The sequence below is a fragment of the Leptinotarsa decemlineata genome, unplaced genomic scaffold (assembly GCF_025532065.1).
Source record: "Leptinotarsa decemlineata unplaced genomic scaffold, Ldec_3_MD MMD2_tig00000035_RagTag_RagTag, whole genome shotgun sequence".
Lineage (NCBI taxonomy): Eukaryota > Metazoa > Arthropoda > Insecta > Coleoptera > Chrysomelidae > Leptinotarsa > Leptinotarsa decemlineata.
In genome coordinates this window covers 16,851,519-16,878,777 of record NW_027412540.1, presented here as the reverse complement: position 1 = coordinate 16,878,777, position 27,259 = coordinate 16,851,519, and the positions used below count along the sequence as shown (strand labels likewise).

The following is a 27,259-nucleotide window of genomic DNA, read 5'->3' as shown; positions in this document are numbered from 1 at the left end:
GTTCTAGTCCAGGCGTTGTTACTGTTTCTGGTCTTCTACCAACTGCATTTTTATTAAAACTCCCAATTTCACATAATCTTACAAGTAGCGTTCTGAATGTTTCAGTACATGGAATTACTCTGTTACGATATCTGTTGTGGTAAATTTTTCGTGCTTCTTTCGCATTTCCATTTGCTAATCCATAAATAAATTGCATGTCAGCCATTTCAACGTTAGTAAAATTATTCATGATGGAATCACTGCTTATTGACAACTCTGACTTTCACTGATATGACAATATATGAAGAAGAGACAAGCGACGAAAAAGTGGCATTTTAAGTTGACTATTCTAAAAAAAATGAAAAATTATAACAAGTCAAAGGCGTCCTTTTTTTCCAATATTACAAATCACCCTCTGAAGTTTCGTACCGTAGTTAGTAAACACCCAGTATATCTGTCTAATTCTACTCAATAGCGCCAATCACAAAACATTAATTTGTGGAAAATTATGTTTATGGGAAAATGAATGCACATTATCATTATTAATATTTTCATAAGTTTGAAGGCATTTTCAAAATATTTTATGTACTCGTCAACATAAATAAATATATAAAAATTAGGATTATAATTCTCATTGCATTCATTTTACACATATGCAAATTTAAAATGAAATATCGTTTGATACTTACCTCACCAGACGAAGTTGGTCTCTCGGAATATCATTCAGATCTTTCAGAGTATATACCACGCCTCCAAACTCGTAATTCGGGTTGTATTCTGTCATCATACTATCTGAGGCAAGACGAAGCCTATCAAGCTGGAAATCTGCTCCGGATAGCATTTTCCGTCTCATGATACCCGATGCTCTCTGTTGATATCTATTATCTACAGTAACATCATATTTTCATATATTACTATAATCAACAGAGTATCAAATTTAGTTGAACCGGCAAAAGTTTCATTCATAAAAAAAGTTGATAATTTTCATTATTTTACTGTGAAAATATGCAAAACAACTCACACAAAACAAAACATATGACTCCAAATGCAGCTGTTAAGCAGAAAACTGTAACTATCAGCACAACCACAAACCATGTTGGGTACGGTCCTTCACTCGCAGATTTTTCCATAGCTGTTCAAGAAAAATACTCAAAGTTGAAACTTTTTTGTAACACTTCATGTGTACTTACGCTGGCAAGTCTTTTTATCATCTTTCAACATCCACTTGGCAGGACAAATGCAAGAAACCTCAGATCGTTGGGCATCCAAAGCAACACATTTGTAATCGCAGTCACATCCATCGATCTCTGGTATGATGATAACATATCCTGGCCCTGAATTATATCCGGAATAGACTTCAGACAACTGAGAGACGACTTTGGAGAAGTTCAGAAAGGAATAACCTCCTTCTCCGTTAGTGGAGTTCACTGAAGCAGCATTTCCCCCTGCATAACCACCCCCTCCTCCACCATAACTACAAAATGTGTTGACATAATTTTAGAGTATTTTACTGATATCGATGTGGAGGTAGAGGCCTTGGGTTTTCATAGAACAATTCAATTCTGATGAAAAACAAATCAACATAGGTGTTCCCCAGGGTTCAATAATAGGGTCAATACCATTTTAATGTTATATAAACGATATACCAGGCGGTTATGGTGGAGCATAATTTACTCTATATGCAGACCATACCTTCATGGATATTTCTAATAAAGAAGAAGAAATTATCAAAGAACAATGCAATTCGCTTATAAAGCGAATTGCATTGTTGACATAGCAATGACATAGCAATGAAAGCTATGTCATAAAAAATATCAAGACAATATCAATAAGCCCTATCAAAATCGTATTTTTTTAGAACGCTCTATATATTTTGACTTGATTGCTTTTCATGAAAAAAGTTGTTTATAAATTATGGAGTTATTGGGGTTTATACCTTGTGTTTGGAAATATTCTCATCACAACATCCACGTGCCATCTTTGAGGGCGGTCGTTATCGGCACAACCATTCTCTGTCGCGATTGAAGAGGAATTTGATATGAAGTTAGATCAGGTCCAAGGTGAGTGGGTCTATTCGATCATCAACAGCAACCCGCAAGGGTTTATTGTGGCTCACACCCATTCAAACTCTACCAAATAAACCCAGCTTCCTAACGAAGCCGATTAATTTGTATGGTGGGTGGACTTTCAGGTCAGATGGTAAGATTACGGCTCTGCCGTACAGAAGACCATAAATCTTCTTGCCATTCAGGTGTTCAATCTTTGTTCAACAAAGCCTAAAGCGATGCCAATGGCAGGTTCTGGTCCGATGAAGCTGGTTGCAGCACCCTCCTTTGCAAGGAAGTCAGCAGCCTCATTGCCTACCAGGCCAGTATGGCCAGGAATCCAGACCAGAGACAATCTGTTGAGTCTTCCTATCGAGGAGAGTCGTTTTTGGCAATTTTCTACCAATTTAGTTGCTTGGTAGGAGCCAAGAGCTTTCAACGCCGCTTGACTGTCCGAGAATATTTTTATTGACTTGTGTATGAGGTTGGATTCTTTCAATCTTTCCGCACACAATTAAATAGCGTAAATTTCCGCTTGAAATATAGTCGCATGGGTTCCTAGGCATGGGTTCTGTGAACCAACAACTATCTGCTCTTAATATTTCCGTCTCCCGGAGGATCTATTCCTCTCTATTCGGGAACAGTACTTTATAAGGCGATTTGAAGTTCACAGCTGGAGGAATAAAGTCAGAGGTCATTTCCAGAATGCTGTAACTTCCAGTGTCAACCAATAGTCTGTTGCGCTCCGCATTAAAATGATTTGTGCAATTGGCAATGTGTACAATTCTATATGAAGTCCATTTAGCCTCTCTCTCTAGAAAAATGTGGAGAGGAGGTAGATCTAGAAGGATCTCCATGGCCGCTGTCGATGTGGAACTGATGGCACCACTGATGGCCAGACAAGCCTGTCTCTGTAAGCCAAAGAGCTTCGCCTGGACCGTTTTCTGTAAAGCCTTCGACCACCAGACGATTGCCCCATAAGTTATAATTGGTATGTCAATTATCACATAAATCCAATGGATTTTTTCGGGACCCAAACCTCAAGTTTTACCACAAATCCTTTGACATGTCCATAGGGACAGTCTGGCTTTAGGTAAAACGTTTTCCAAGTGAGCGTTCCAGGTGGGTTTCCTATCAAGAACAAAGCCAAGATATTTCACCTCCGTTCCAAATTGAATGACCTCACCACTGAGGGATTGTCCAATTTTCTGCTTCTGGTGAAGTAGTCAAACCTTTTATATTCTGAAAATTCATAGTTTCGCTGTATGAAAAGCAATATTAATTTCGAATAAACTAATATTTGTATATAAATCCCACCCTAAGTACTGTTATAGCCCAATATTTCTTTTCAAGAAAATCAATCAAGTTGAAATATAAACGAGGTTCCAAAATTACAATATTGATCTCGTGTTTATTAAACATTATTATGTTGGTAGTTATTTTGGTAACATAGTTTTCATTACTCTGTACAACTTTTTTTGTAAACATTATTTTCAATCTTGAATAGTTAAACCGATATCGTTTACCCATATTTGATACCAGGGTTGTACCGGAACCTAGTCTCCACCTCCACAGGTGCGAATCTTCTGCATGAAATATACCACCGAATCAAACTCCACATATAGTTTGAAACAGTTTTAATAGGATTTCTTTTAGAAAGGAGCACGCCATTCCGTGCTGCGAAGCCACAAAACTTTTGTTGAGTCTCATTAGTCAGTAACTTGTCATAAAAGATAAGTATACAATAAAATTCCAACCATTCTTTTTATTCAAACGCAACTGAGACTTTTCGAAAACTTGTGAATATGTTAATATGTTCTATGCTGTCATTTTTTGTTCATTTTTATTTTTCACAATATTGTTAAATGGTGTTAGTTTCAAATATACATTTCGGAAAACATCGCGGAATGACGGGTTCCTTTTCGATAAACATTTTATCGCCTTTTCGTAGTCTACCAATTTCATTTTGTGCTACTTTAAATTTCTGTTTCACTTTGAAAATGTATGTATGTAATATCATTGAGTACCTACTAGATATATGCTACAAACCTTAAGACGTTAATATGTAACTGCCATAATGAATCTATTGTAAAAGTTCATAACTTGAACAAATAGCCTTCACGAATACTTTTGAAATAAAAACATGGTATCCGGCAAGAATAACCTCACAACTCAACACAATAGGTCAGAAAGGTAATTAGTGAATCATGTTGTTATTGAGGAATTGAGTTACATACCTAACTTATAAGTTTAAAATACAAACGGATACAAACATTATTACAAGAAATGTTTAAACTTCAAAATAAATGAATCTTTAAAGTTCTACAATTTCATTTTTTGAAAGCGTTATGGAAGGATAACAGAAATAGTTACATTTCATCAATTTATCAAAATTAATTATCTAGATACTGAAAACAGTGTCGCAAAATGTATATTTAATGAATTATCTTGAGACCAATCAACTTGAAATTCATAAGAATTTTATGTTTTTTTTATATATGCTCTGAAATTGAACTAGAAATTTGCTGACTTTTTTCTAATTGTTTATGTGATATATATTCACAGTTATTCAGTCCCATCTTGGGATTCTGAAGGAACTCTTCTTTCGACCCTAAGGAACACAATATACTGGTAGAAACTATTTATTGGTTGAGATGAAAAACAAACGAAATACTATTTTGATGTAACGAAAAGCAGTTAACTACAAATAATAAGCAGAGCATATTACAAGTTTCACATGCAAAATAAATCCTTTTTTGGTATAAATTTTTTAGATAACAGACCCAAGACAAAGTTTTGGGTTATCTCTGCTTCACTCATCAATTTATAATTGAATGGATTATTACATTGTTCTTAAAAACAATTGTACCTATTTATTATGTAGAATTTAACTCAATCAACCATCAAAATGAGATGTTTTACTCATTAGACCTTCAAGATGAATCTCAGAAATGAGACACAAAATATGTGTGATTTGTTAAGTACCTGCACCCTCCTCCACCACCTCCAAAGCCACCATCACCACGGTGATCAGTAGAATTATAACAAGCTTTACCACCGATGCCTCCAGCTTGCAAGGAACTACCCATCATTGGTTTATGGGCGGAATCGACAAGGCCTGGGAACATGGTCCAACCCCCTCCAGCACCAGCACTCCTAAAATCACATGACTATTTTTTGAAGAACACAAAAAATATTCATTTATAAATTATTATAATGCTAGGAATGGCACGTTAGAAAGGGGGACCTCGATCATCTAAATTTCGCACAAATTTCCACTTCTGAAGACAGTTCACGAAACAAAAAAGTTGATGATAGTAGTGCTTAGTTGTAGTTTCTGTTTAAAATCTATTTTTCCGTCAATCAGCTGCCGCCCCCATACGAACGACAACTCTCAGAAGTTGAGAAACTTGTGCGAGCTAAGGACTAACGAGGTCTTACCTTTTAACGTGTGATTCCTAAATAATTCGTTAGATTCCATAATTCAGCTTATTCACATCAGTTTTTACAGAAGTGAATTTTTTATTTGCCCGTATGTAGCCACGACCAAATTATGGAAAAATGTACTTATGACAAGAATAATTGTCAGAATTTTTGCTTATGAAGTACCACATCTTTCACATTTACAGTTACTGCTTACTTCATTGACTTAGTACTGAACATTTGTGAAGGATGTTTATTTATTTATTCATACACTGTTCTACAGGTTACACCGTTACACCCAACTACAGAACAGGGATATAGGTCAAATCACAATACAATACGATTACAATCAGTTATAAGATAAAAACAATTAGCTGGAGTGAAAAGACCTAATCTCAGAGATGGAACAGTAAAAAATGTCGAGCTGACAACTTGCAGAATTGCATGTTATGTAGAGGTGAAAGTTTCAGAAGATTTGTACGTGGTGTTGGCAGATAAAAAGGATTAACCACTCTAGAGATTGGTCTAGGTACATTGAAATTCAGTTTTTGCAGAATATGTGGGTCAATAATAAAATTATTAATCAGTTTAAAAAGAAAAATTGTGGAGTGACAATCACGACTGCAACTCAACCTATTCATAGCATGTCTAGCTAACAATGCATCATGGGGAAATCCAATTGGTGGATAGATATTGTCTGATTTATGTCTGATAAAACTGAGTTTTATCTTCCTCTTGAAGATGATCACTTGGTGATCGAAACACGTGTCGAGGTGTAAAAATAACGATTTGGTGTTGGGAAAAAACTCCAGTAATATTCATTACTACACCAAAGGTTCCAAACAGTACATCATATGTACGTCATTTTATTACATTTTCTCGCATTTAAGGAAATATTATTGCGAAAACACCATTGCTCAACATGTTTCAGATTGAGGGAGAGTTGAAGACAGTCCTCGATGCCATTGATCTCACAATATAATCTCAGGTCATCCGCGTATATCACAGTCGATGTCAATGGCCTCAACAATATCGTTTATTATGGGGTTAAAGAGAAGTGGACCTAGGTTGCTTCCTTATGGAACACCCGAGGTAAGATCCAGTTGAGGTCCGTTGAAATTTTTTTAGTTGAATATTTGTGACTTGATAGTATATTCAGATGTAATGTAATATAAAAGAAATTACCCAGGTCCATACATTTTTCCAGTGTGGGGTTTTCTCGACTTGCTTATACCTTGTCCATGTTGCTGCACATTATCGACAATAAAACGACCTAAACCTAAACCACCACCTCCTCCGGCAACTGCTAAAGGTACCTTTTCCTTAGTGCCATTGCGCTGTAAATGAAAATATAATTTTGTATGCCCAATTTTTTAGTTTTCTTCTTTAGTAGTTTGAAACTCACTGTGAAAATGTACGTTCCACCACCACCTCCTCCTCCACTGTCTTTGATAACAAGATAAAAAACTCCACGAATTCCATCTCCGAAATTATTGTTGGAGTGACAGGAGGAATTTTTTTGAACTCCAAGACTCTGAAAATGAAGAGAATTTCGAATTCAGAAAAAATCTGTATATCATCTAAACTGTCTATCCAAGATGCATGGGAAAATCTGAAACCGTGAGATATTCAAAGTCGGTTGAATTACTAAAACATTGCCGATAATTTTTTCTGAGATGTTTTTTTCTCACCAGTGACTATTTTATTAAGATTTATATATGCCAGTGTTCTCCTGGAATGATGAATAAATGCACCATGTAGCTTTTCAGAATCATGAAATTTGTCCATATCTGAGCCTGACGAATTGAATGTTCCCAATAGCAACTACTTCAATATTTACTTTTAATATATTATATTCACTTTTTCTTCTTCCATTTCTTAGTTCAGAAATCATGGTACCTATGACTGAGTCTATAAACTTCTGAAGGAAAAATTTGGAATATTGTTAATCATGCCCGAAAGGAAATAACACCGGTCGCCACTGGTAGCTATAAACCAGTGGTGACGTAGCTAAGAGCGCGCGAATATACGATTATTCCCCGCCACTCGAGAAGCACCAACAATAATGCTACCGACTTCAACAGAACTTCGGCGAAATTTCTACGGCATATTGAAAGGCTAGCTACGAGGATATCGAGACAGTCAAGTGGAAGCTACAGTGCGGTACGCGAAGTGATCTAGTAAGGCCATATATATTCAAATAATTGTTAAATTTTTAGTTGAAGTGTTTGTTGTATTTTAAGTGAAATAAAATTGAGTTTGATTATTCAGTGTTGTTAATTATTGGTGAACCCACGGGGGAAAACGTAACAATATATACTACTATGCCGATTTATTTTGCAACTTGAAACACACCAATAATAAGTATCAAAACTCAAATAACACATACGTTTTATAAATACAAAAAATTCACTGGAATGCTTTCATAAACTCACAGAGTAGGATCATCAATCATCATACTCTTAGTATGTTTATGAAATCACTCCTGCAATTCAATACACAATGCCAGAAACAAACGAATAATTTATTTCAACTTCATACCTTCACGCATGAACTAGTACCCTCTTGACCAACCAACATATAAATTTCCCGGCCCTTCTTCAGGTCTACCACGGTCCTTATCATAGCACCTTTAGACGAACCCATTCCGGAACTACCTTTACCTCCACCAGCTCCACTCAATATAAACCTTGAAAATAATATAATTTCAATTGACAACGACAATTTATAGAGTTGTCAGTAAAAATACAAAAATTAAAAATTGATATATTTTTTATAAGAACATAGGCATTCATGATCGTATCTCATCAAAGATTGACTTATTTAATTGTTTGTTCAATTCTATCCTATGAATTGAATTTTAAGGATTATTAATGAAGTCTGGTTTCATCAACGACTTCAATTCTGATTAACTGTCTTAGCAAGCAAATCTAATCTTCAAGTTGAAACAAAATACACCTTACGTGTAATAACCGTCTTTGGGTACAACCCATTTCTGAACCCCAGTAACTCCAGGTTCATGAACTACTTTGATGTTGACATTTGTTCCATTGTATGCTTTGGTACATTCTGGTTGAGTTGGTCCAAATCTTCCTTTAGCATTACACGTTGTTATCTCATAATCTGAAAAAAAATTAAATTATGAATTGAGTTACTTCCTCTTCAATTTGACGAGCCATCTCTACAGAAAATTCTACCCATCATGTAGAAATGGTTCAAATAGTTTAAAACAATTTGGTTATGTGTATTCCAAATCCCTCTGAATTATTCTTGATATAGGTACTGGAAATAAGTATAGTAATGAAAGTTAATCCAAAACTTTTAAAATAAAAGATATTTTGTTGGTTATTTTTAAGTTTGTTTTCAGGTGATATTTTGTAGATTTAATCCAAAATATTTATTAAACAATCAACTACCATTCTTTCAATACAAAGGTAACTACTACAAAATCACTTCATTCTAAAAATAAATCTACAGGATGAGATATCATATTTCATCCTACAATCAAATAATGGAATCCAAATTCATCTTCTATCCCATAATCGTTTTTTAGCGCAAAGTCCAATGATTCTTCCTCACACACTGTTTACCGAAAACCCACCCATACTAATCGATACGTCAATGCTAAGTCCCATCATCATATTGCCCAATCAAATTCCGTTTTGAATTCTATCATAAAGATATATCAGTCTCACTGACAGTCACAAAATATCCAAGGAACAAGACGAACTCAAACCCGCCCTTCGCCAAAACGACTATTCCGATACTCAAATTCAAAGATCCATCCAACTCCAGCAAACACATACCCCACACCCCACATACCCCACACATATCCCGATGAACAAAGTGAGCCGAATGCTGAAGAGGAACGATATAAGAATAGTATTCACAACCAATAATCCAACTTACACTTTCCTACGAACACCTAAGGGCACAGGGCATATACGAAATACCATGTTTCACCTACTCCAGAACTTACATCATCCAGACCAACAGAAGAGTCTTCAGCAAAGCCTAAGAGCTTGCTGTTCGTAAATCAGGTCCAGCCTCATTTTTCTTCAAACATCCGCATGAAACAGGCCACACAATGAGCTGCGAAAACACCAAAACTATCGCCATAGAAAAAAACTCTCTAAGCCAGGATAATCCTGGAAGCAATTGAAATTGAAAAACGTCTCAGCTGCCTCATCAAACGAAATGATTCAAAGATTACTGTCACGCCGTACATCTCACAACATTGCACATCTCCCTTCTGTAAGTCGCAACCCCGTTTCCACTACCAAACCTGCCCTTGCTGCCACTAACAGCCTGCCCCATCACTCGTCTGGGAATATAAATACCAGACCAGAGACTGTAGACACAATAAATTCAAACGGAAAACCGTCAGTCACCTCGAGATTGACAACAACATCATTTCCAATCCTGTTGATAAAGCCGAAGCCTTCCGAGAAAACCTAGAATGTACATTCCAACTCCTAAAAGATATCCACTTCGACAACCGTCACATAAACTCCGTCCAACAACAAGTCTCCGCGTATCTGGGCAGACATCCCGGTCAAATCCTCTTCGACCCAAAGTGTCCCCTAAGATCCCCCTTCAGTGAGGAAGACATCCTCCAAGCCATTCAAACATTGCCCCTGGACCTGACTCAATCAAACGCCGAATCCTGAAAAACCTCCCCGACTCCGCCCTGATACACCTCAAGCATATCCTAGACGCATGTTTAAGACATGCATACTTCTCATCGGCCTGGAAACAGACAAACACTATCCTGATTCCCAAACCTCAAAAAGGCCCCACCAAATCCGACTCCTATAGACCTATCAGTCTCCTCAATGTCCTCGGAAAACTTCTCGAACGTCTAATCACTAACAGATTACATAACTTCATCCACAAAAATAATATCATCCTTCCATACCAACATGGGTTCAGACCCAAACACTCCATACAAAATGCGCTAGCAGAACTAAACACACATATCACCCAAAATATTAATTCTTCCTTCGGTACTGTCGCCATCCTCTTAGACTTCGAAAAAGCATTCGATAAGGTCTGGCACGCTGGCCTGATCTGGAATCCTATTCAAATCCAACTTCCTCCTCACTTCATCAGACTAGTCACGTCCTATCTTACCAACAGACAAATTCGTGTCAAAGTAGGCGAAACCCTCTCCTCCCCGTTCATACCCAAATCCGGAGCCCTCGCTCCCTCCCTATTTCAAATCTATGTTCACGATTCTCCCTCCACTGAAAAAATCCTACAATACGCAGACGAAACAATACTTTACTCCTCCGCCACCAGCACCCGTATCCTGCAAACACAAGCCCAAACAATGATCAACCCCTTTGAGCAATGGTGCAACAAGTGGCGAATCAAAATGAATCCCCTTAAAACCCAAACAATCCTATTTAGACACCCCAATACCACGACCCGTTGTTAACTTAATACTAACGACTTGAACATCACACTGTTAGGAGAGAACCTCCACCTCCAAGACTCGGTGTCCTACCTGGGGGTCACTTTCACGAGGACCCTCAACTGGGAGACCGATCTTAGAGAAACCCTGGATAGAGTCGGGAAAAGGGCGAATCTCCTAAAAGCGCTGAGAGGCAAACTCGCCAGATGAAACAGAAAGACTCTCTTACACACCTACAAAACCTTTATAAGACCTATCGTGGACCATAAAGCCGCGCTCTACTGCACTAAGGACCGAGAGAAGAATCCTAAGAAATATCCACAACCTTCCATTCGGATATGATATTGATATTACACCTATCAATCTGAGATTTCAGGAACTCCAGGGCAGAGACGCATTGAGAACCATGAGAAGCCACAACACTGCGGCCATCGCCACCCTGACTTCCCTATGGAGACCCCGCGGAGGCGCCAAAAGGGTACCAAGGAAAAAGCTCCCGTTCCTCCAGCCAGACTCCTGGGGCTGCTGGAAGACCCTTCGGAGCAGATTCAGAACATCCTAGAGGAATATCCATTGGCTATCAGATAGCAGAAAATTCACGCCCTGGAATACCCTGAAGAACATCATGAACTATCGACCATACCACCCCAGGCTCATCACGAACCAACACCCCCCGAACAACGACCCACCGCTATGGACCAGGATACCCGAACGAACAGACAAAGGAAAAAACTAACACAATATTAATATAGATTATAAGATAGATAACTGTAACCCCGAAGAGGCATAAGCCTAAAGCAGGATCCCACCATAAACATGCCTTGTAAACACTAATCCCAAAAATTTGAATAAATACATTAGTCAGTCACTGTAGAAACACAGTCGACCCTTGGGAGTAGGCAGATTGAGACTCCAAGGTAGTCACAGTTTCTTGAAAGTAACTGAGACATGATTTTGTCAAACAGTGTGCAAATTTTTTATGCAAAAAAACTTATAATTCACGTATGTCAAACTCTTTTATTATTATTATTATTGCTATTGATTTCTCTATACCTTGGTTAGATTCTGTTGACTAGTGCATTGGGATAATTTTTCATTTTAGATATATTCTTTTCCTTGATTTCATTCTCACTACCGAACTATTTTCTACTCTGCATTACTCTACTATATGCATTTCCCTGACAAATGTATTTTTATAGTGCTTGTAGTTTATGTTGTAGTGCGTGGTTCGAAAAGTAATTCGGAGTTAATTGGTTATGTAGGTACACCAATTCGTTTTCAGATTCTCAATTGGTTGATTTCTTACTAATAATGTATCATTTTCGAATTTGAATTATAGATAGAGCAAAAATCTTTTCAAAAGAATTATCAGTGGAATGATACTTGAGAAAAAACAGGAAAGAATAATCATGTCATCCATTAAATGAGAGTGCTTACAAGTTTTGTTCAGGAAATCTTTATGAATTTCTTTTTCAGATTCATGTCCTTCTCTGACATCCCAATAATTATATCCGTTTAGATCTTCTTTTGGTATGTTCAGTCCGAAACATTCAGGACTTAATGAAACATCATCTATAGCTACATCACTCATGTACCTGATACCTCTCCTTGCTTCAAAATGTATGAAATACCTAAAATGATTCAAGTGTAGTAAAATACAGAAATTTTACGCCATGTAACTCAACTCACCTGTGTGAAATGTTTGGCAAAATGAAAACCTGGCGTACCCATTGATCACCATGGTCACTGTAACTCCATAATAATTCTACTGAAACGTTTTCTGAAGGCTTAAGCTCAGTAACTTGCACCAATATCGCGCTGTTGTGTTTTCCTGTTTTGTGTAGATAGAAGCGAATCTACAAATATGAAATTAAATTGAAGGGGTTATATTTTTAGGAGTGATTAATTTTTGGGAAAGAAAGTTTTTGGCTTTCTACTACTCCATCTTTATACAAAAAAAGAGATGAGGGAATCTTCTAAAGAAAGGAAGGAAGTAATCAATTTGAAAATAAGTAACTCTATTCATGGATGTGTAGATCACGCAAAGAAGTAACTTTCAGACACAAACTGAAAAAAAGTCCTCCTGAAACAGCTACTTTCATATAAACATTGAATTTTTTTCTTTCGTGTAAAACTGAGTAGAGGAAAGTATCTTCTGTATAATTCAGTGTTCATATAGAAGTATTTGTTTCGAAAGAATTTTTTTCTTTCGTGTTATTCAATGTTTATATGAAAGTAGCTGTTTCAGGAGGACTTTCTTTCAGTTTGTGTCTGAAAGTTACTTCTTTGCATGATCTACACATCCATGAATAGAGTTACTTATTTTCAAATTGATTACTTCCTTCCGTTCTTTGGAAGATTCCCTCATCTCTTTTTTTGTATAAAGATGGAGTAGAGAGCCAAAAACTTTTTTTCCCAAAAAATAAAATAAAATTATGTAGAAAATAACTCATTTACTATTTACTCAAAAGTAAGAAATGGTTTTCAGAATATTAAATGTGAAAGATTTAATATTATAAACAATGCGTGAAATGAATTCAATTGCCTTTCAGAAAGATTTTGAATAGTAAAATATACACCCTGAATTTTTTTCCGAACAGTACTCTCCATTCAATGTGGTTATTGTAAATGTAACCTTTTTTTTATCAAAAGGTACACTTGCACGGAGCTCTTAGTCAGGAAGCTTCTTTGGGTCGTGAGTAGGAGGAAACTAAAAAAAATTTATGTTGAATCAGGCGCCACCGGATTTAAAACAGTAGTATTTCGGAATTTTGCCAACCACGGAAAACACAATTCATTTTATACGACGTGACAAAAAAAACTATCCAGTGACTACATAAAATATTCCACTATCTCTGTTGAAAAACGAAAACAACATTAAAATAAAATATCATTTAATAATTAGAACATTCAAATAATCAAATGTTTAGGAGGATCTAAGTTAGATATGATCAACATTTATATTATATAACTCGCCTGTTCATAGTACTATGTTCAGCGTAACAAGTGTGAATCTTCTAATGACTCGCTATAAAAAATTAAGATTGATTCTTCAGAGTAATTATTTTAAATGAATTGCACGTGATAAGTATATCAGTGCCAATAATTTTTCATTATCAGTTACGGCGGAGAAAATAATAATATCATCTACTAATCGGTAATTAAATAAAAAAATAATGAATCAGGAAATATCGAAAATCTGGCCTTAATTTTCCTCGATGTATGATGGTGCTTGGAGTTCTTGGTAATGTCCTAAAGAGATGACGACAACTTGTAGCAGTGCTCTTATAAAAAAATGTTCCACTGTTACATGAATATGGAGTAGAGGAGTTCTCAGGAAATGTAGAAATATGATTCTGCCAATTAGTACCAATACTTCGGATTCGGCTGACGAAGGTGATTCGGATACTGGAGTCGATCAAACTTATTATATAACAAACTCTAAAGTCGGAAGCTTTTCTCAGATGGCTGAGTTGGTACTCTCCAGAAGAAACCCCCAGTAAAGGAAGGTTTCTATTCCAAATAGGTATAGAACCTACTATTAAATGATCTACAAAGTGATGAAAAAGCAATAGCCATACAGCATAACAAATCCAATTAAGAAATAATGCATAAACGCAATTTGCTGAGGCAGAGAGAGGCAAAGCCGCTTATCATATCACATCACCTTGGTAACTATCCACAATATTCAAAAATATTTTCAGAGGACAGAAATGGAGTTTGGGATTCGGAAGAGTGAAGTCGTGTGCCATCTAATAGAGACAGGTAAAACTTGGAATGTTCTAGTTATAGACAACATTATAAATGATAAATATAAGGTTCGAATTGGTGGTGGCACCTATCAGTAAAGAGTATCAAGTGATCAAATGAATTGATCATGATCGAGTATGACATGTATACAGGTAATTTCATGAAATAGTTCGCGTTATACTCTGAACAAAAAAAACGTTACAACATGTTTCTTCTTACCGCACAGGAATTGAAGAATCTAGATGAAGAATTCCCGTGGACCTTAGGTGGAGGATTGAAATCTACACTTCTCAGTATAGCGGCTGTAGCAAATTTGGCATTTTCTTTAAGCATGTTGACATAAAGGTAATTTCCAGTAGTATTTTTGTAAGTATGATCAAAATTGGGCCCAGTGAAGTTGGTGGGAGTGGAACCATTGTGACGAGCCCATTCGATTACTTTAATATCAGTATTCTGCCAGCCACACCAGTCTTCTTCAAAATTACATCTTGACCCAAACGGCATTTCATCTAAAACAGTAATTTTCAAATGGTTTATCGCGAACTTATGCCTATATTTCCACTGAGTTATTATTAGTTAATGCTCACCACAACTTTGTTGTTCATCATCTCCGTGAAGACAATCTTTGGTGATGTCACAAATGCTTGTGCTGTTTAGGCAATTCTTTGTTGCTTTACACTTGTATTGGTTGAGTGAACAGGAATCGTCGTTTTTATGATAACAGTGGAACAACTTTATATTGTCGAATGCCACCGTTGCACGATTTCTCATATTTTCACCAGCAACAACTTCAATGATTATGGTGAAATTTTTCGAAATTTTGCCAACAGACATTTCATATTTATGCCACCTGCGGAAATAATTATATATTACAACTATTATAACAGTACAACAACAAGACAATTCATCCTTCCGACATGACAGGAAGCCTAAACTTATTGTTCCCATATGAAGGGCTATTCAAATTCACGTTTCAACATTTATTCTGAATTAAAGTGTTTGTATCATTATATTAATCTAAAATAATTATTCTGGCATTTCTCGTGGTTTCAGTATTTAGGCTGATTTTATATTGTATATCGTATATTGTATATCCATGTCGGTTACTTGTCTTCTGCCCGTGGGTTAGGATACCTATCTGACGCGTCCCCAGGTGGCGGATAGGGGAACGGCCAGGGGACTGGAGGCCCTGTCCGGGAAGCCAATGTGGCCTTACGGACGGGGTCGCCGCACTCCTGGTCAGTGGCAGAAATAAGTAGGGTGAGGGGAACTAAAATCCCCCCAAAAGCCTTTGCAAAACATGCCACCATGGACCAGCCTACCCTAGATAAGGTGTAAGGAATCGTGCCGACAGCTGAATGGTCTCAGGGTAATATGCGGTCACGAACGATCCCCTTGGGAAACTGGGCGAAACCTCATTGTAATCAGCCTACCTCTGGTAATGCGGGGCTCTGCCAAAAACAGAAAAAACAAAAACCAATTACGAGGCTGGACAGAAATGCTCACCTCAATCTAAGGCGGTGGCTGGGGATGAACAAAAATGTCCACCCCAGTCTACCGCTTGGAATGAGGCTGGACTTAGCAGATCACCTCGTGATGTAATACAAAGGCCACGGCGTAAGCGCATTTGCGGCGCCGATGCCAAAAGGAGAAAGAGGGCGAAAGAGGCAGGAGTGGCAGAAATTATAAGTGCACCCTCCTCCTCCCCCACTTCCCCTCCAACAGCAAGGGCACTTACTGCAGCGGGCGCCAAGAGCTCCGCCTTGAATGAAGGCAAGGAACCGGCTGCCCCTGCAGTAGAGCTTCCTCACTTGTGCACCTCCACGGAGGGAACCCCAAGAAGGATGAAGAAGCCGCGCAACGACAGTAATGTCGTTGCACCTTCCAAAACCTTCGCGGAGGCCACCTTGAGACACCTCAAGGTTGCCAAAGAGAGTGTGTGTTCGGCAAGTCTTGGCTTACACCTGCCAATATAAAGGAGATGTCTCCTAGTGACCTGTCCACCTTCCTGGAAAAAACAGGATGGACGATGACCAAGGAGGACAACTCCTCGAGAGGATGTACAATGGGTCACATGTGGCCTAAGTACTGTGGGTCTACACTCACCCTCCCTACTCTACAGATACAGACACTTCTATTCTGTTTACATATTCGATGAAAATAGTTCTTCTGAATATTATTATAAGTGCCGCTATTATATAGAGGTACCGCAATTGATTTGGAGTTGAAATGCTTTCCTTGATTTCGAATTGGCTGAAAGTTTGCTTCATGAACGTTAAACAATATTTCTATCACGGGAGGCGGCAATCCCCCTTGATCTTTGAAATGGTATTGTGAATCATGCCCGAAAGGAAATAACGCTGGCCGCCACTGGTAACCATAAACCAAATGTGACGTAGCTGAGAGCGTGGGAATATCCAATGTTACCTGCCGCTCGAGAAGCAGCAAGAAGCATGATAGATTTTCCGGGAAAATTCTACGATCTTCCATTGCGATATTTAAACGCTGGCTGCAAGCGTATTCGGACAGTCAAGTACACAGTAAAGTGGATGTTACAGTGCGGTACGCGAAGTACTCTAGTAAGGCGATAGACATTAAAATAATAGTTGAAATTTTTAGTTGAAGTGTTTGTTGTATTTAAAGTGCCAAAAAGCCAAGTATATACATTTCATTTTTAATTCATTTATCACTTGAAGACACATTTTATGAATATCATAGATTAGTATTATACGTATTATTTGGACTCTTCAGTAGGTTTAAATTACCAAGTGACTTTTCGAGAGGAACTTTTCAGTTTGCGATTATTTACACTTCAGCAGATTCCCATTGATTAAGCTTTATGTTTGAGGTTGTGGAAAGAAGCAGCACAAAAAGAATATCCTACAAAGTATTTATATACTTTGACAGATAATTATTTATTATTATATCATTATTTGTTATTATTTCAATTTTCAAATAGTGTAAACTTTCACGACTGGAGATAACTGTTTGAAAGCTATTTTCCGTTTTTTGGCCGTGGTCTGTAGGGTTTTATGCATGACGTTTCGTCTATTACCGCGGTAGACATTATCAAAGGCGATGTGATAACGGTCGCAGTTCCCGAGTTGGTGCTCGAGTTGTTCCCGTTGTTCCCAACGTAGTAACTACGATGCATGTATTCGAATCTGGTTTATTAATATTATTGGTGGGTGTGGCTTGTTCGCGTACCATTAAGGACAGGTAGCCATATTTTATTAATGTTCATCGCCTCTTCATTTCTATTGAAATTATTTCTGTGTTTTTGGATAGAGGAGAAATGGAAATTCAAAAACACAGGGACGATTTCAATTGAACAGAAGAGGCAATGAACACCAATTAAATCTGGCTACCTGTCCTTACAGGTACACAAACATGATCATGTGATCCAATTAGGAGAAACCAACCCTCGCCCACTAATAATACTATAAAACTAGAGTCAAATACCATGATCGCAGTTACTGCTTTGGGAACAACGGGAACAACAACTCGAGCACCAATTCGGGCACTGCAATGTTACCACATCGCCTTTGACAATGTCTACCGCATTAGTAGACGAAACGTCAGGCATAAAAACTGCAGACCACAGGCAAAAACCCGGAATATAGCTTTCATAACGTATTTCTATTATATAACTTATGAATATATTTTTAAAATTCTGAAATTATTTCACAAAATTGTAGAATTTGAATTTTATTATTCATTATGTTTTAGAATTCCTTGTAAACTGGCCTGCTAAACTCCTGTTACATCGAAAAGTAAAATAGTATTTAATGTAAAGTACATAAAAACTTGTCCAGTATTTTTGTTAATTGTTTCTTTGGAAATTCCAACTTTAATTACGAAATTTCGAATTCAATCTCGGAATTTACACTTCAAACTCGAAATTTCGAGATTGATGTCGGAATTTCCAAGAAACAAATATCTAATAAACGTATTATTTGGCCCTTCTGTGCTTCCAAAAGTAACATATATGAAATGTGTTCATTGACATATTTCAAACATGTTAATTGATACATTTGAAAAAGTCAATTGATATATTTGATTGTATAATTTTGCATTGACACTACTGTGTCTTCATAACTTACTAACTGTATATGCTTACCTCTTACTATTATCACCCGGTATACTTTTTATGAACCATTGTGTATTATCATCGATTCTAGCTCCCACAATTCTGATATCTCCTCCTTCCATTGCTTCCTGATATATCCATAGAGCCAGCTTACAAGAAGATATTGTAGGACTGAATAAGGGACTGTCGACATGAAACTCCGTAGATTTCAAAGGAAGCCTCAGTAGAAGGAAACTACCTGCAACACATTTTCGAAATGAAACGACTCAGAATATGGAAGTGACCTCTAATATTAAAACGAAAAATATACTATATTTCTCTAGAGAAAAGAACGTCTGGCAATGTGGTCATACATACTAATTTTGACCTAGAGAAAGAAGCCATACATTAGGTATATTAAATTTACATAAAACCTATTTCACAGAAATGTCTTTGTTCCTGAAATTACTGAGGTTCATTTGACCAATAAGAAATATTCACTCTCTGAAAAGTGAGCAGGGGAAAGTTTCTTATTGGACAAAAGAGGAGTGACGCGCAACAGGCAAACCTCTGAGAGAAAAACCAGTGATATAGGACATTCATATACTGTATATATGAACATTTCACGTCAGCAGCGGAAAAGTTTTTGTTGCTATCATGTGGAGTAGAATGCGGTTAAAAAACCCTTCAGTAAATGGCAAATAGCTATTACACACTTTGAGTCATAGAGTACTGCTGACCACCAAACAGCATTACCTTGATAGGATCAGATTACGAGTGGCTGCTGAAAAGTCACTACCTAGTGAGAAAAATTCATTTTGCTTATTTCAAGAATCTCCACGAGCCCCTGTAGCCACTCAACCTACATACTAACGCAGGGCTTTGACAGCTGCTGAGTGGTGAGTACAATGGACAAGTTCGAAGATCTTCCACGTGTCCCCGCAGCTATCAACGTTCACACTATAGCGCAGAGTTTCGACAGTCTGCTTGGCACAACGAACAAGTTCAAAAAATCAAGCTGAGCTGAATTTTTATTATTAGAATAAAATGACTGGCATTCAGCGCAAAGATAATATTGACATCTGTTATAAATTCATTTCTTACTTCTTTCTGTGGTAATTTCGTCCATTATAAGTATCTCCATATGTTTTGGAATAGATCGCAATTGTTTAACGTACACTTTCGATTTCAACAATTCCCAAAAAAACGCAGGGGGTCATATCAGTCAATCTAGCAGACCATTTTTGTGACCAATTCTGCTTACTAATCTGCCGGTTTCAGTCACTGTCGAATCACTATGTCATCATGAAAGGGATGAAGTGAACATCAGTTGAAAACAAAATTCATTTGGGTTTGCCCAAACTATTTCATTAATCTGTCTGTTTTGAAATTTGTTTTTCCGTTAACCAGCTGTCGCACGACGAAACTTGTGCGAGCTAAGTATTAACGAGGTCTCACCTTTTAACGTGTGATTCCTAACACGGCCTGATACAATTTCACAGCGTATACATATATGGAGGTACGGTTGAATTTTCCTCAAAATATACTTGTCCCACAATATTGTTTGACAATACGGTTCGATAATTTGTTAAATTATTATCAGCAGACCCCTTGCTGTGGCTTAGGTATCGACCACGTCGGGGCCCTGATAAATAAACCATACTGCCACAAATTCAAGTCATAAAGCTGATTTTCGAATATTTAAAAAAAAATATTATTATAGTTTCCAATAAACTATTTGATATATCAGAAATTGCGGTGTTTATTTAAAGAATTGAAAATTTTTTTGACCTGCGGGGACAACGTAGGTACTATAAATTATATTTTGATTTTATCTTCCATAAAGAGGAATATCGCATATAAAAAACATTCATTTCATATGATAATTCGGGAGTACTGAAAGGTGACTCACTAAAAAAAATGAATGAAGTTTTTCACTATTTGAAGCTCCGTTGAGGTGTATTTAAATTTTGTGAAATAATCAGGGTTTGAAAAAAATTAAATAACTTAAATTGTCGGTTGGTAGCCGGTCGGTTCGACGTGAGTGCTTTGTTCACTCACTCAAATCGACCCCCATGTTGATCGGTGGTTCAAGCCCCAGGCTGAACGATCGATTTTCACTTGCTATCGTCCAACCCGTGTTAGGAATCACACGTTAAAAGGTAAGACCTCGTTAGTTCTTAGCTCGCACAAGTTTCTGAGGGTTGTCGTTCGTAGGGGTGCGGCAGCTGGTTAACGGAAATACAGATTTAAAAATTTTTTTTTGTCTTTGAGAAGTTTGATGAAATAGTTGTAATTTCATAAAACCTCTATAAAATCTCCTCATTCCCATATCATACAAATCAATTGAAAATAAAATTTCCAATATATAACGTATTTAAAACACTCTTTATTGTGAGCTTTTCACTAAACGGTTTTACAAAAACGCAACACGTGTTTCATCATACAATGGCTTCTTCGGGCGTGTCTTTACTTTACATTAAGGTGTTTTTTGAATATGTTAGTTATAGATTTTCATCAAGTATCGGTCAATTCCATCATATATTTCTAATATATTTCAGTCAAATTAAAAAGTACTGACTATCGACCCTATTAATTTAAATTTGATATACTAAGATTTCAGGACATCCAACGAATGTTTTGATTTTTTAGTACAAAGCACCCCTTTTTTAGAATCTATGTAAAATTCGCACCAAATTTTTGTGAGCATGTCAATAAAAAACTGTGTCTATTCTACTATTGACATTAATATGAGTCTTTCTATGTCGTTAATTGAGTTTATTTTAATTTCAGTCCACAATTCACAATGCTGTCAGAGGTGGAATACCACCTTTGATAGCATCCAAATAATTTGGCGTTGCCAGAACGACTCGAAGAGAGTTCTCGTGAAGAGAAAAATTGGACACGAAACGGAGCCAACAACCATTTTATATTTTAAAAGTGTGTGATCTTCAATTACCCACTACTATGTCGATGATTGGGACATTTATCTTATATCAATTAATGCAATCTAAAAAAATGTCAGCTCTGATGAAAATGAATTATGTATATATTTCATGGAAATGGGTCACTAGTATGAGGAAACTAGTATAAGGAAGCACCAGAACAAATTTGTTCATTCACTTGCCTTCAAGTGAATTTCAAAACATCGCTGGTGACGTCATAATTTACTATTGGGGTTCGAAGTGAGCCATCCTCTCGACGTTATCTAAAATTAGTTATTCTCAACTCATTCTAGTTTGTCTTCCGCTTAAGAGATGGCGCAAGCAGTGTTGCTTTTTTTTATTTTCGCTTCGATTTTGCTCCTGGTTTGTGTTTGTGGTTAGAGTTAGAGGCGAATTAGGTTAAAATCATTCACAGTGGTAGATTGTAACCATTGGAAGAAATATTTGTAAGCAATTTAGATTTTTTTATATAATTAGTACCTATCAATTTATTGATTCTATTTTTTTCAGAAGATTCCCCAATAAATACCTGTAAACATCTACCTAACCTGGAAATCCTGAAAGCAATTTTTACTCTATTCTTATTTTGAGAAAAGTTGGAAGGATATTAGAATGTCAGAAATATTAAATGAACCGATAAAACTGAAGTACGTATGAGCCTTTGCAGTTTTTAAAGAGTTTGTCAATAATCCAAGATCCCAGAGTACCAAAGAATATTTTGTCAATAAATAGATAACTGGCTAATTTTACAGATATAGGAGAATCAATTTCTTACGCCTCACCATGAGAAAGTCTGTTGGGATTTTAAAATTCTAATGTCATGTCACTGCAATTACATTATCCTTCGAATGTGAAACTGGAAGTCATTGATAAGAATGCATGTGGTGAATATATTCCTAATGTTGAATTTCATATCAATGCCTATTATACTAAAAACAGCAGTGATCTATCATTAGGATGTTGAAAATTGATCACCAATATTTGTAAAAGTGCCCTGCTTTCATACTACCAAGTTGCTCACATTCTAAAGTACATAAACTCTAGATAAGCTTTGCTAAAAATGATGTAGGCTTGGAGGCTATGGGTTCTTGGTCTATAAGATTGATTTATAGATTAAGTAATACAACATTGATCATATAGTAACGTAATCTTTGAAGTAAGCTAAAAGACGTTCTTTTCATAGATCACCTAAAGTAACTTAAATATAATCTGTGTAGATTCATTTTTATAATTAACACATACTTCTGTATTGGATTGGTATCTTCACCTTCAACAATCTGATAATAATAAAAATTGTAATGGAGAGGTTTATACAGATGTGAAGAGGGCAAACTTCTGGTTCATCCTGATACCTTACTGCGTTATTTTAATAAGTTATTCATAAAGGAAAAGTTCTGTTTATCAGTGGGATTTGATAATTTTGCATAAAGTAATAGATGAAGATACCCAAAAAAGGATAATAAAGAAAGACTGATTCCTACAAATTTTAGTTTTGTTCAATAAATAAGTTTGTAAAATAGCACAATTCTGAATTCTGAAAGCAATGATGAAAAAACTGAGTAAACTAACCATTGAGTCATGAATTGACACAAAATTTGTAATTTTCAATTGTTTGGTGCATACAAAAGATATTCTATGCTTTAACTGACCTTCTTCAAAGAATACTAAGTGAAACAAGAGATGAAACATGAACAGAAATGTTGTTGCATTTATTAATGAATGCATGCAAATTGCTACTTTGTTTTTAACTAACAGTTGGCATTAGCGTTATGTTCACATTATTCCGTCTATAAATCCAGCCTTGTTCTTGTATTTTTACAGAGATTTGATGGAAGACGGAGTGGAGTTCACTGTCAAATCTGAAGCGGTGGACGGTGTGGAGGAAGAAACCGATGAAGATCGAGAGTACAAGAAAAATCTACTAGATTTTATGAATATGCAAGTGGTAGGAGGCGATTACCAAGATGAAGACACATATATCGAAGGTCAACCATTTGAAAATATCGCTTCAAAAATGTTCAATATTGTTGAAAATGGGGCAATCAAGAAACGTATTATTCGTGAGGGATATGGTGATAAACCGCCAGACTTGTCCAGTGTTAGAGTTCACTATAATGGGTATATTGAGTTTAATGCAGAACCTTTTGACTCTACATATGCCAGAAAGAAATCACATCAGTTCACTGTGAATAGTGGTGAAGTAATTCCAGGATTAGATATTGCAGTTCAAAGCATGAAACTTAATGAGAAATCCCAGTTTCTCATTCAGCCACAATATGCATATGGAAAGCTTGGTTGTCTCAATAGAGTACCAGCAAATTCAGAAGTGCTGTTTGAGGTAGAACTCTTAGAAATTGTTGATGTGGGTGCTGCAAGTGCATATGAATCATTGCCGCCAGAAGATCAGAGAAGTTTTGTAAATTTGTATGGGTACTGTCTTGCACTGTGTGCCAAAGGAAATGATCTTTATGGAAAAAATGTTAAAGCTGCTGTCAGAGAGTATAACACAGCAGCAGGAAAATTAGAAATGTGCCAACTTTCAGATTATGATGATCAGATTAAACAGCAAGAACTATTGATGAGGCTATATACTAATTTGCTGATATGCTACACAAAAGTTGAAGAACCCAAAAAAGGTTGTATTAATTTCAATAAAATTAGAGAACTTGTTAATGGGACTGACTTGACTATATCTGCGAAATGTTATTACAACAATGCTAAATGTCTAAGAATGTTAGGCGAGTTTAATTTAGCTAAGAAAAGATTGGATCTAGCATACAAACTAGAACCAAAAAATCCGGATATTTTAAATGAGATGGTGAATTTGGAAAATGAAATTAAAACCTATAAGAAAAAACAAATTGAACTTGGCAAAGCCTTGTTAAACAGTGCCAAGTAAATACTGTTTATCGAATTGCAATATTCTTTCATGTTGAATGTGATTTTTAGCATTAGTTTTTATTAATAGTAAACAACTTTATTCACTGATATACATGAAACCTAAAGTTTTTTAATAATTTGGCGCGATTATTGGAATGAAATGAATAATTTAAGGCCTGAGTATTATTATATTTTAGATTATTTTAAGTTCGATTTTCTATAAAAAATTTGGGGGGGTATATCGAAAACAAATTGAAGTAGTTACTGAAATTAATAATCTATTTAGCAAAGAAATTTAAAAAAACAAATTTTCTTGTTAAGAAATTGAATATTAATTAACAAAAGACAAATGAAAAATAGTTGAAAGTTCAAAATTTTTGACGATACGACTGTTTATCGAAAGTTGCTAATTTTCATTCTGTTTCACTCATAGTTCGAAGTAGTTTTTATAATAAATCTCACAATACCTTACAGAAGAGACACTCACCTTGAGACACTTTGATATTGAGGGGTCAAGTTTCTGTGACCCATATTGTGTGTTGCAGGTGTTTAATATTTTATTTTATGTAGAAAATTCAAATTGTTTTAAATTTATCAGGTTATAATTGAAGTAGAGAAACTAGTTCTGTTTTACCATGTTCACATTCACACAAGACGGTCAAAAACTTAAGGTTTCGGTTTCGTGCAGAGTGTCTCTTCTGTAAGGTATTCTGTGACAACTTTAAGTCATTAGAACACAGATCTGTCAATGTAATTGAGGATTATAATGGTATAGTAAATGGTATATTAAACGTTTTGTGTCTTGTTTCGTTCAAAAATGCCTTTTCCAGAGCTCTTCTGAATAATCATAACCCTGGTCAAACAAAGCAAATATTTTCAAAAACTACACCTCACGATTTGATCTTCACAAACTATTTTGAAAAATATATCACATGTTTCACTAGCACAGTAGCTTTTTTAAGTGATAAAGTTTGTGAAGATCAAATCGTGAGGTGTAGTTTTTGAAATTACTATGGATCTTCATCAAGTAAAGGCCGAATCAATCAGAAAAAAAAAGCAAATATTGTCTGAAAGCTATTTTCCGGGTTTTTTGGCCGTAGTCTGCAGTTTTTTTTAAGGACAAAACAAACACTACAGGAAAATCTTTAAGGCGCTCTAAGAGCGGTGCCTGTGCGAAAGTAGCGATTCACATTGGATTTGAATCGCTGGAAATTGAATCCATTTGAAAAAACGTTCTCAAGAAGTTTAATCCACATAAACGCAGTTCTCCAAATGAAAGAGTTTTTGAACAGTGAAGTTCCAGGTATACTAAGTTGAACCTCAAAACAATGAGCAGCCATAGCCCGTCGCGTATTTCTGATATGTACCGCTCTTGGTAGAATCAAATGTGCCAATTCACTTGAACACTTCCCCGTGAAAGTATTTATAGAAGAGAGACAAATCTCCAACCTTTCTTCGATGTTTCAGACTATCAAGGTTGCAAGTGATGTTTGCGTCTCCAATCAGGTGAATGGCTCCATACATGACAGCAATACTCCAAAGAAGGTCTGATCTGAGCTTTATAAAGCATCAAAAGTTGTTGATACGTGAACAGTTTTCTGGTTCGTAACAGTGTTCCAAGCTTTTGAGAAGCAGCCTTTGCAATCCCAGCATCATGATTGTGCCAAGACATTTTAACCCTCATACTTATGGAAGCAGAAAGCGAAATTGTCTGTCCTGACATTATTATATCCGGTTCTGAGACATTTATCTTTTAGGAGAAAATCGATGCCTGGGTTTTTGTGGCATTGAATTGAACCTGGTTACTTTCATCTCAATTCGAAATCATTTCTAGATCCTCATCAAGATATACAACCTTCTGCTGCCGGTGAAGATGTGCATCCGCAGCCGATGTCCTGGAATCCAAATGGAATGAGAGAAGTGTGCTGTCGACAGCAAAGCTATATATTCGTTTCTTGGTTTTTTCAAATAAGTCGATAAACAGAGGGTTGGAGACAATATGGATTCCTGGAAATCACCAGCGTTGATGGTAAAAGTATTCGAAAGATGTCCATCGACGGCCACTTGCAGGGAACGTTCTTTCAGGTAGCTGGAGAGCCATTCACAAAAATGATTCGACAAGCCATAGCATCGAAGTTTGGCCAGCAAACACTTATGCCACACAGGGTCAAAGGCCTAAGAAATATCAAGCGCAACAGCCCTTGATTCTCCATGTTTCCCAATTGCGTTATTCCTAATATGGGTGACATATATGAATTCAAAGAGGAGTTTGAATTGAAATATTGTTGTCTTATTTTCATAAGAATATGCCAATCAGTGAAGTGTTTCTCATATCGGTATCTTATATCTGTACATTGTATTGGTTACTTTTAAATGATTTACATATTTATTTGGGTCTTAGAAATCTGACTCTTGATAACAACAGACCGCTCATCTTCGAGGGCGCTAAACGCCCAAAAAAGAACGACTGGGACATTGCAAGAAAGGTTATCACAGCACCGGCAGTTGAATGGGCTATCAAGTCTTTTCAGCCCTTCAAATCTCCTGGAGCGGATGGTACATTTCCAGCTCTTCTTCAAAACGGACTGGAAATAATTTTACCTATTCTCACAAAATTGTATAGAGCTAGTTCGGCGTGAAACTATATACCACCCAGTTGGTTGGCAGCAAGGGTGGTATATATACCTAAAATGGGCCGGAGAGACCCACACCCCAAATCGGTACGACCAATCAGCCTTACATCCTTCTTTCT

At 36.5% G+C, this 27,259-nt stretch overlaps 2 protein-coding genes across 3 annotated transcripts in view; one reads left to right on the top strand and one right to left on the bottom strand.

Annotated features, from left to right (window-relative positions):
• Nucleotides 1–27,259, bottom strand: part of Alk (Anaplastic lymphoma kinase) — a 74,249-nt gene that overhangs the window by 22,202 nt on the left and 24,788 nt on the right. The window contains 13 exon segments of the mRNA XM_074171962.1: nt 669–864; nt 1,001–1,111; nt 1,170–1,453; nt 5,010–5,180; nt 6,633–6,784; nt 6,853–6,981; nt 7,989–8,136; nt 8,411–8,570; nt 12,301–12,494; nt 12,553–12,719; nt 14,833–15,122; nt 15,201–15,463; nt 18,734–18,941. Of these exon segments, the coding sequence (XP_074028063.1) occupies nt 669–864; nt 1,001–1,111; nt 1,170–1,453; nt 5,010–5,180; nt 6,633–6,784; nt 6,853–6,981; nt 7,989–8,136; nt 8,411–8,570; nt 12,301–12,494; nt 12,553–12,719; nt 14,833–15,122; nt 15,201–15,463; nt 18,734–18,941 (2,473 nt within the window).
• Nucleotides 21,969–25,303, top strand: LOC111515906 (inactive peptidyl-prolyl cis-trans isomerase shutdown). Of its 2 annotated transcripts, none has more exons than XM_023172108.2 (3): nt 21,969–22,073; nt 22,138–22,274; nt 23,449–25,303. In XM_023172108.2, the coding sequence occupies exons 2-3, from the start codon at nt 22,240–22,242 to the stop codon at nt 24,524–24,526; spliced, it is 1,113 nt and encodes a 370-aa protein (XP_023027876.2). In that variant the 5' UTR covers nt 21,969–22,073; nt 22,138–22,239; the 3' UTR covers nt 24,527–25,303. The 2 variants fall into 2 exon arrangements, with proteins under 2 accessions (XP_023027876.2, XP_023027884.2); XM_023172116.2 differs by having other exon boundaries at nt 21,980–22,073; nt 22,141–22,274.

Excerpts from the sequence above, each read along its gene's own strand:
- LOC111515906 (XM_023172108.2), top strand. The coding sequence starts at position 22,240 with ATGTCAGAAATATTAAATGAACCGATAAAACTGAA. Across the intron at positions 22,275-23,448 it reads AATGAACCGATAAAACTGAA|AGATTTGATGGAAGACGGAG; the intron begins GTACGTATGAGC and ends GTATTTTTACAG.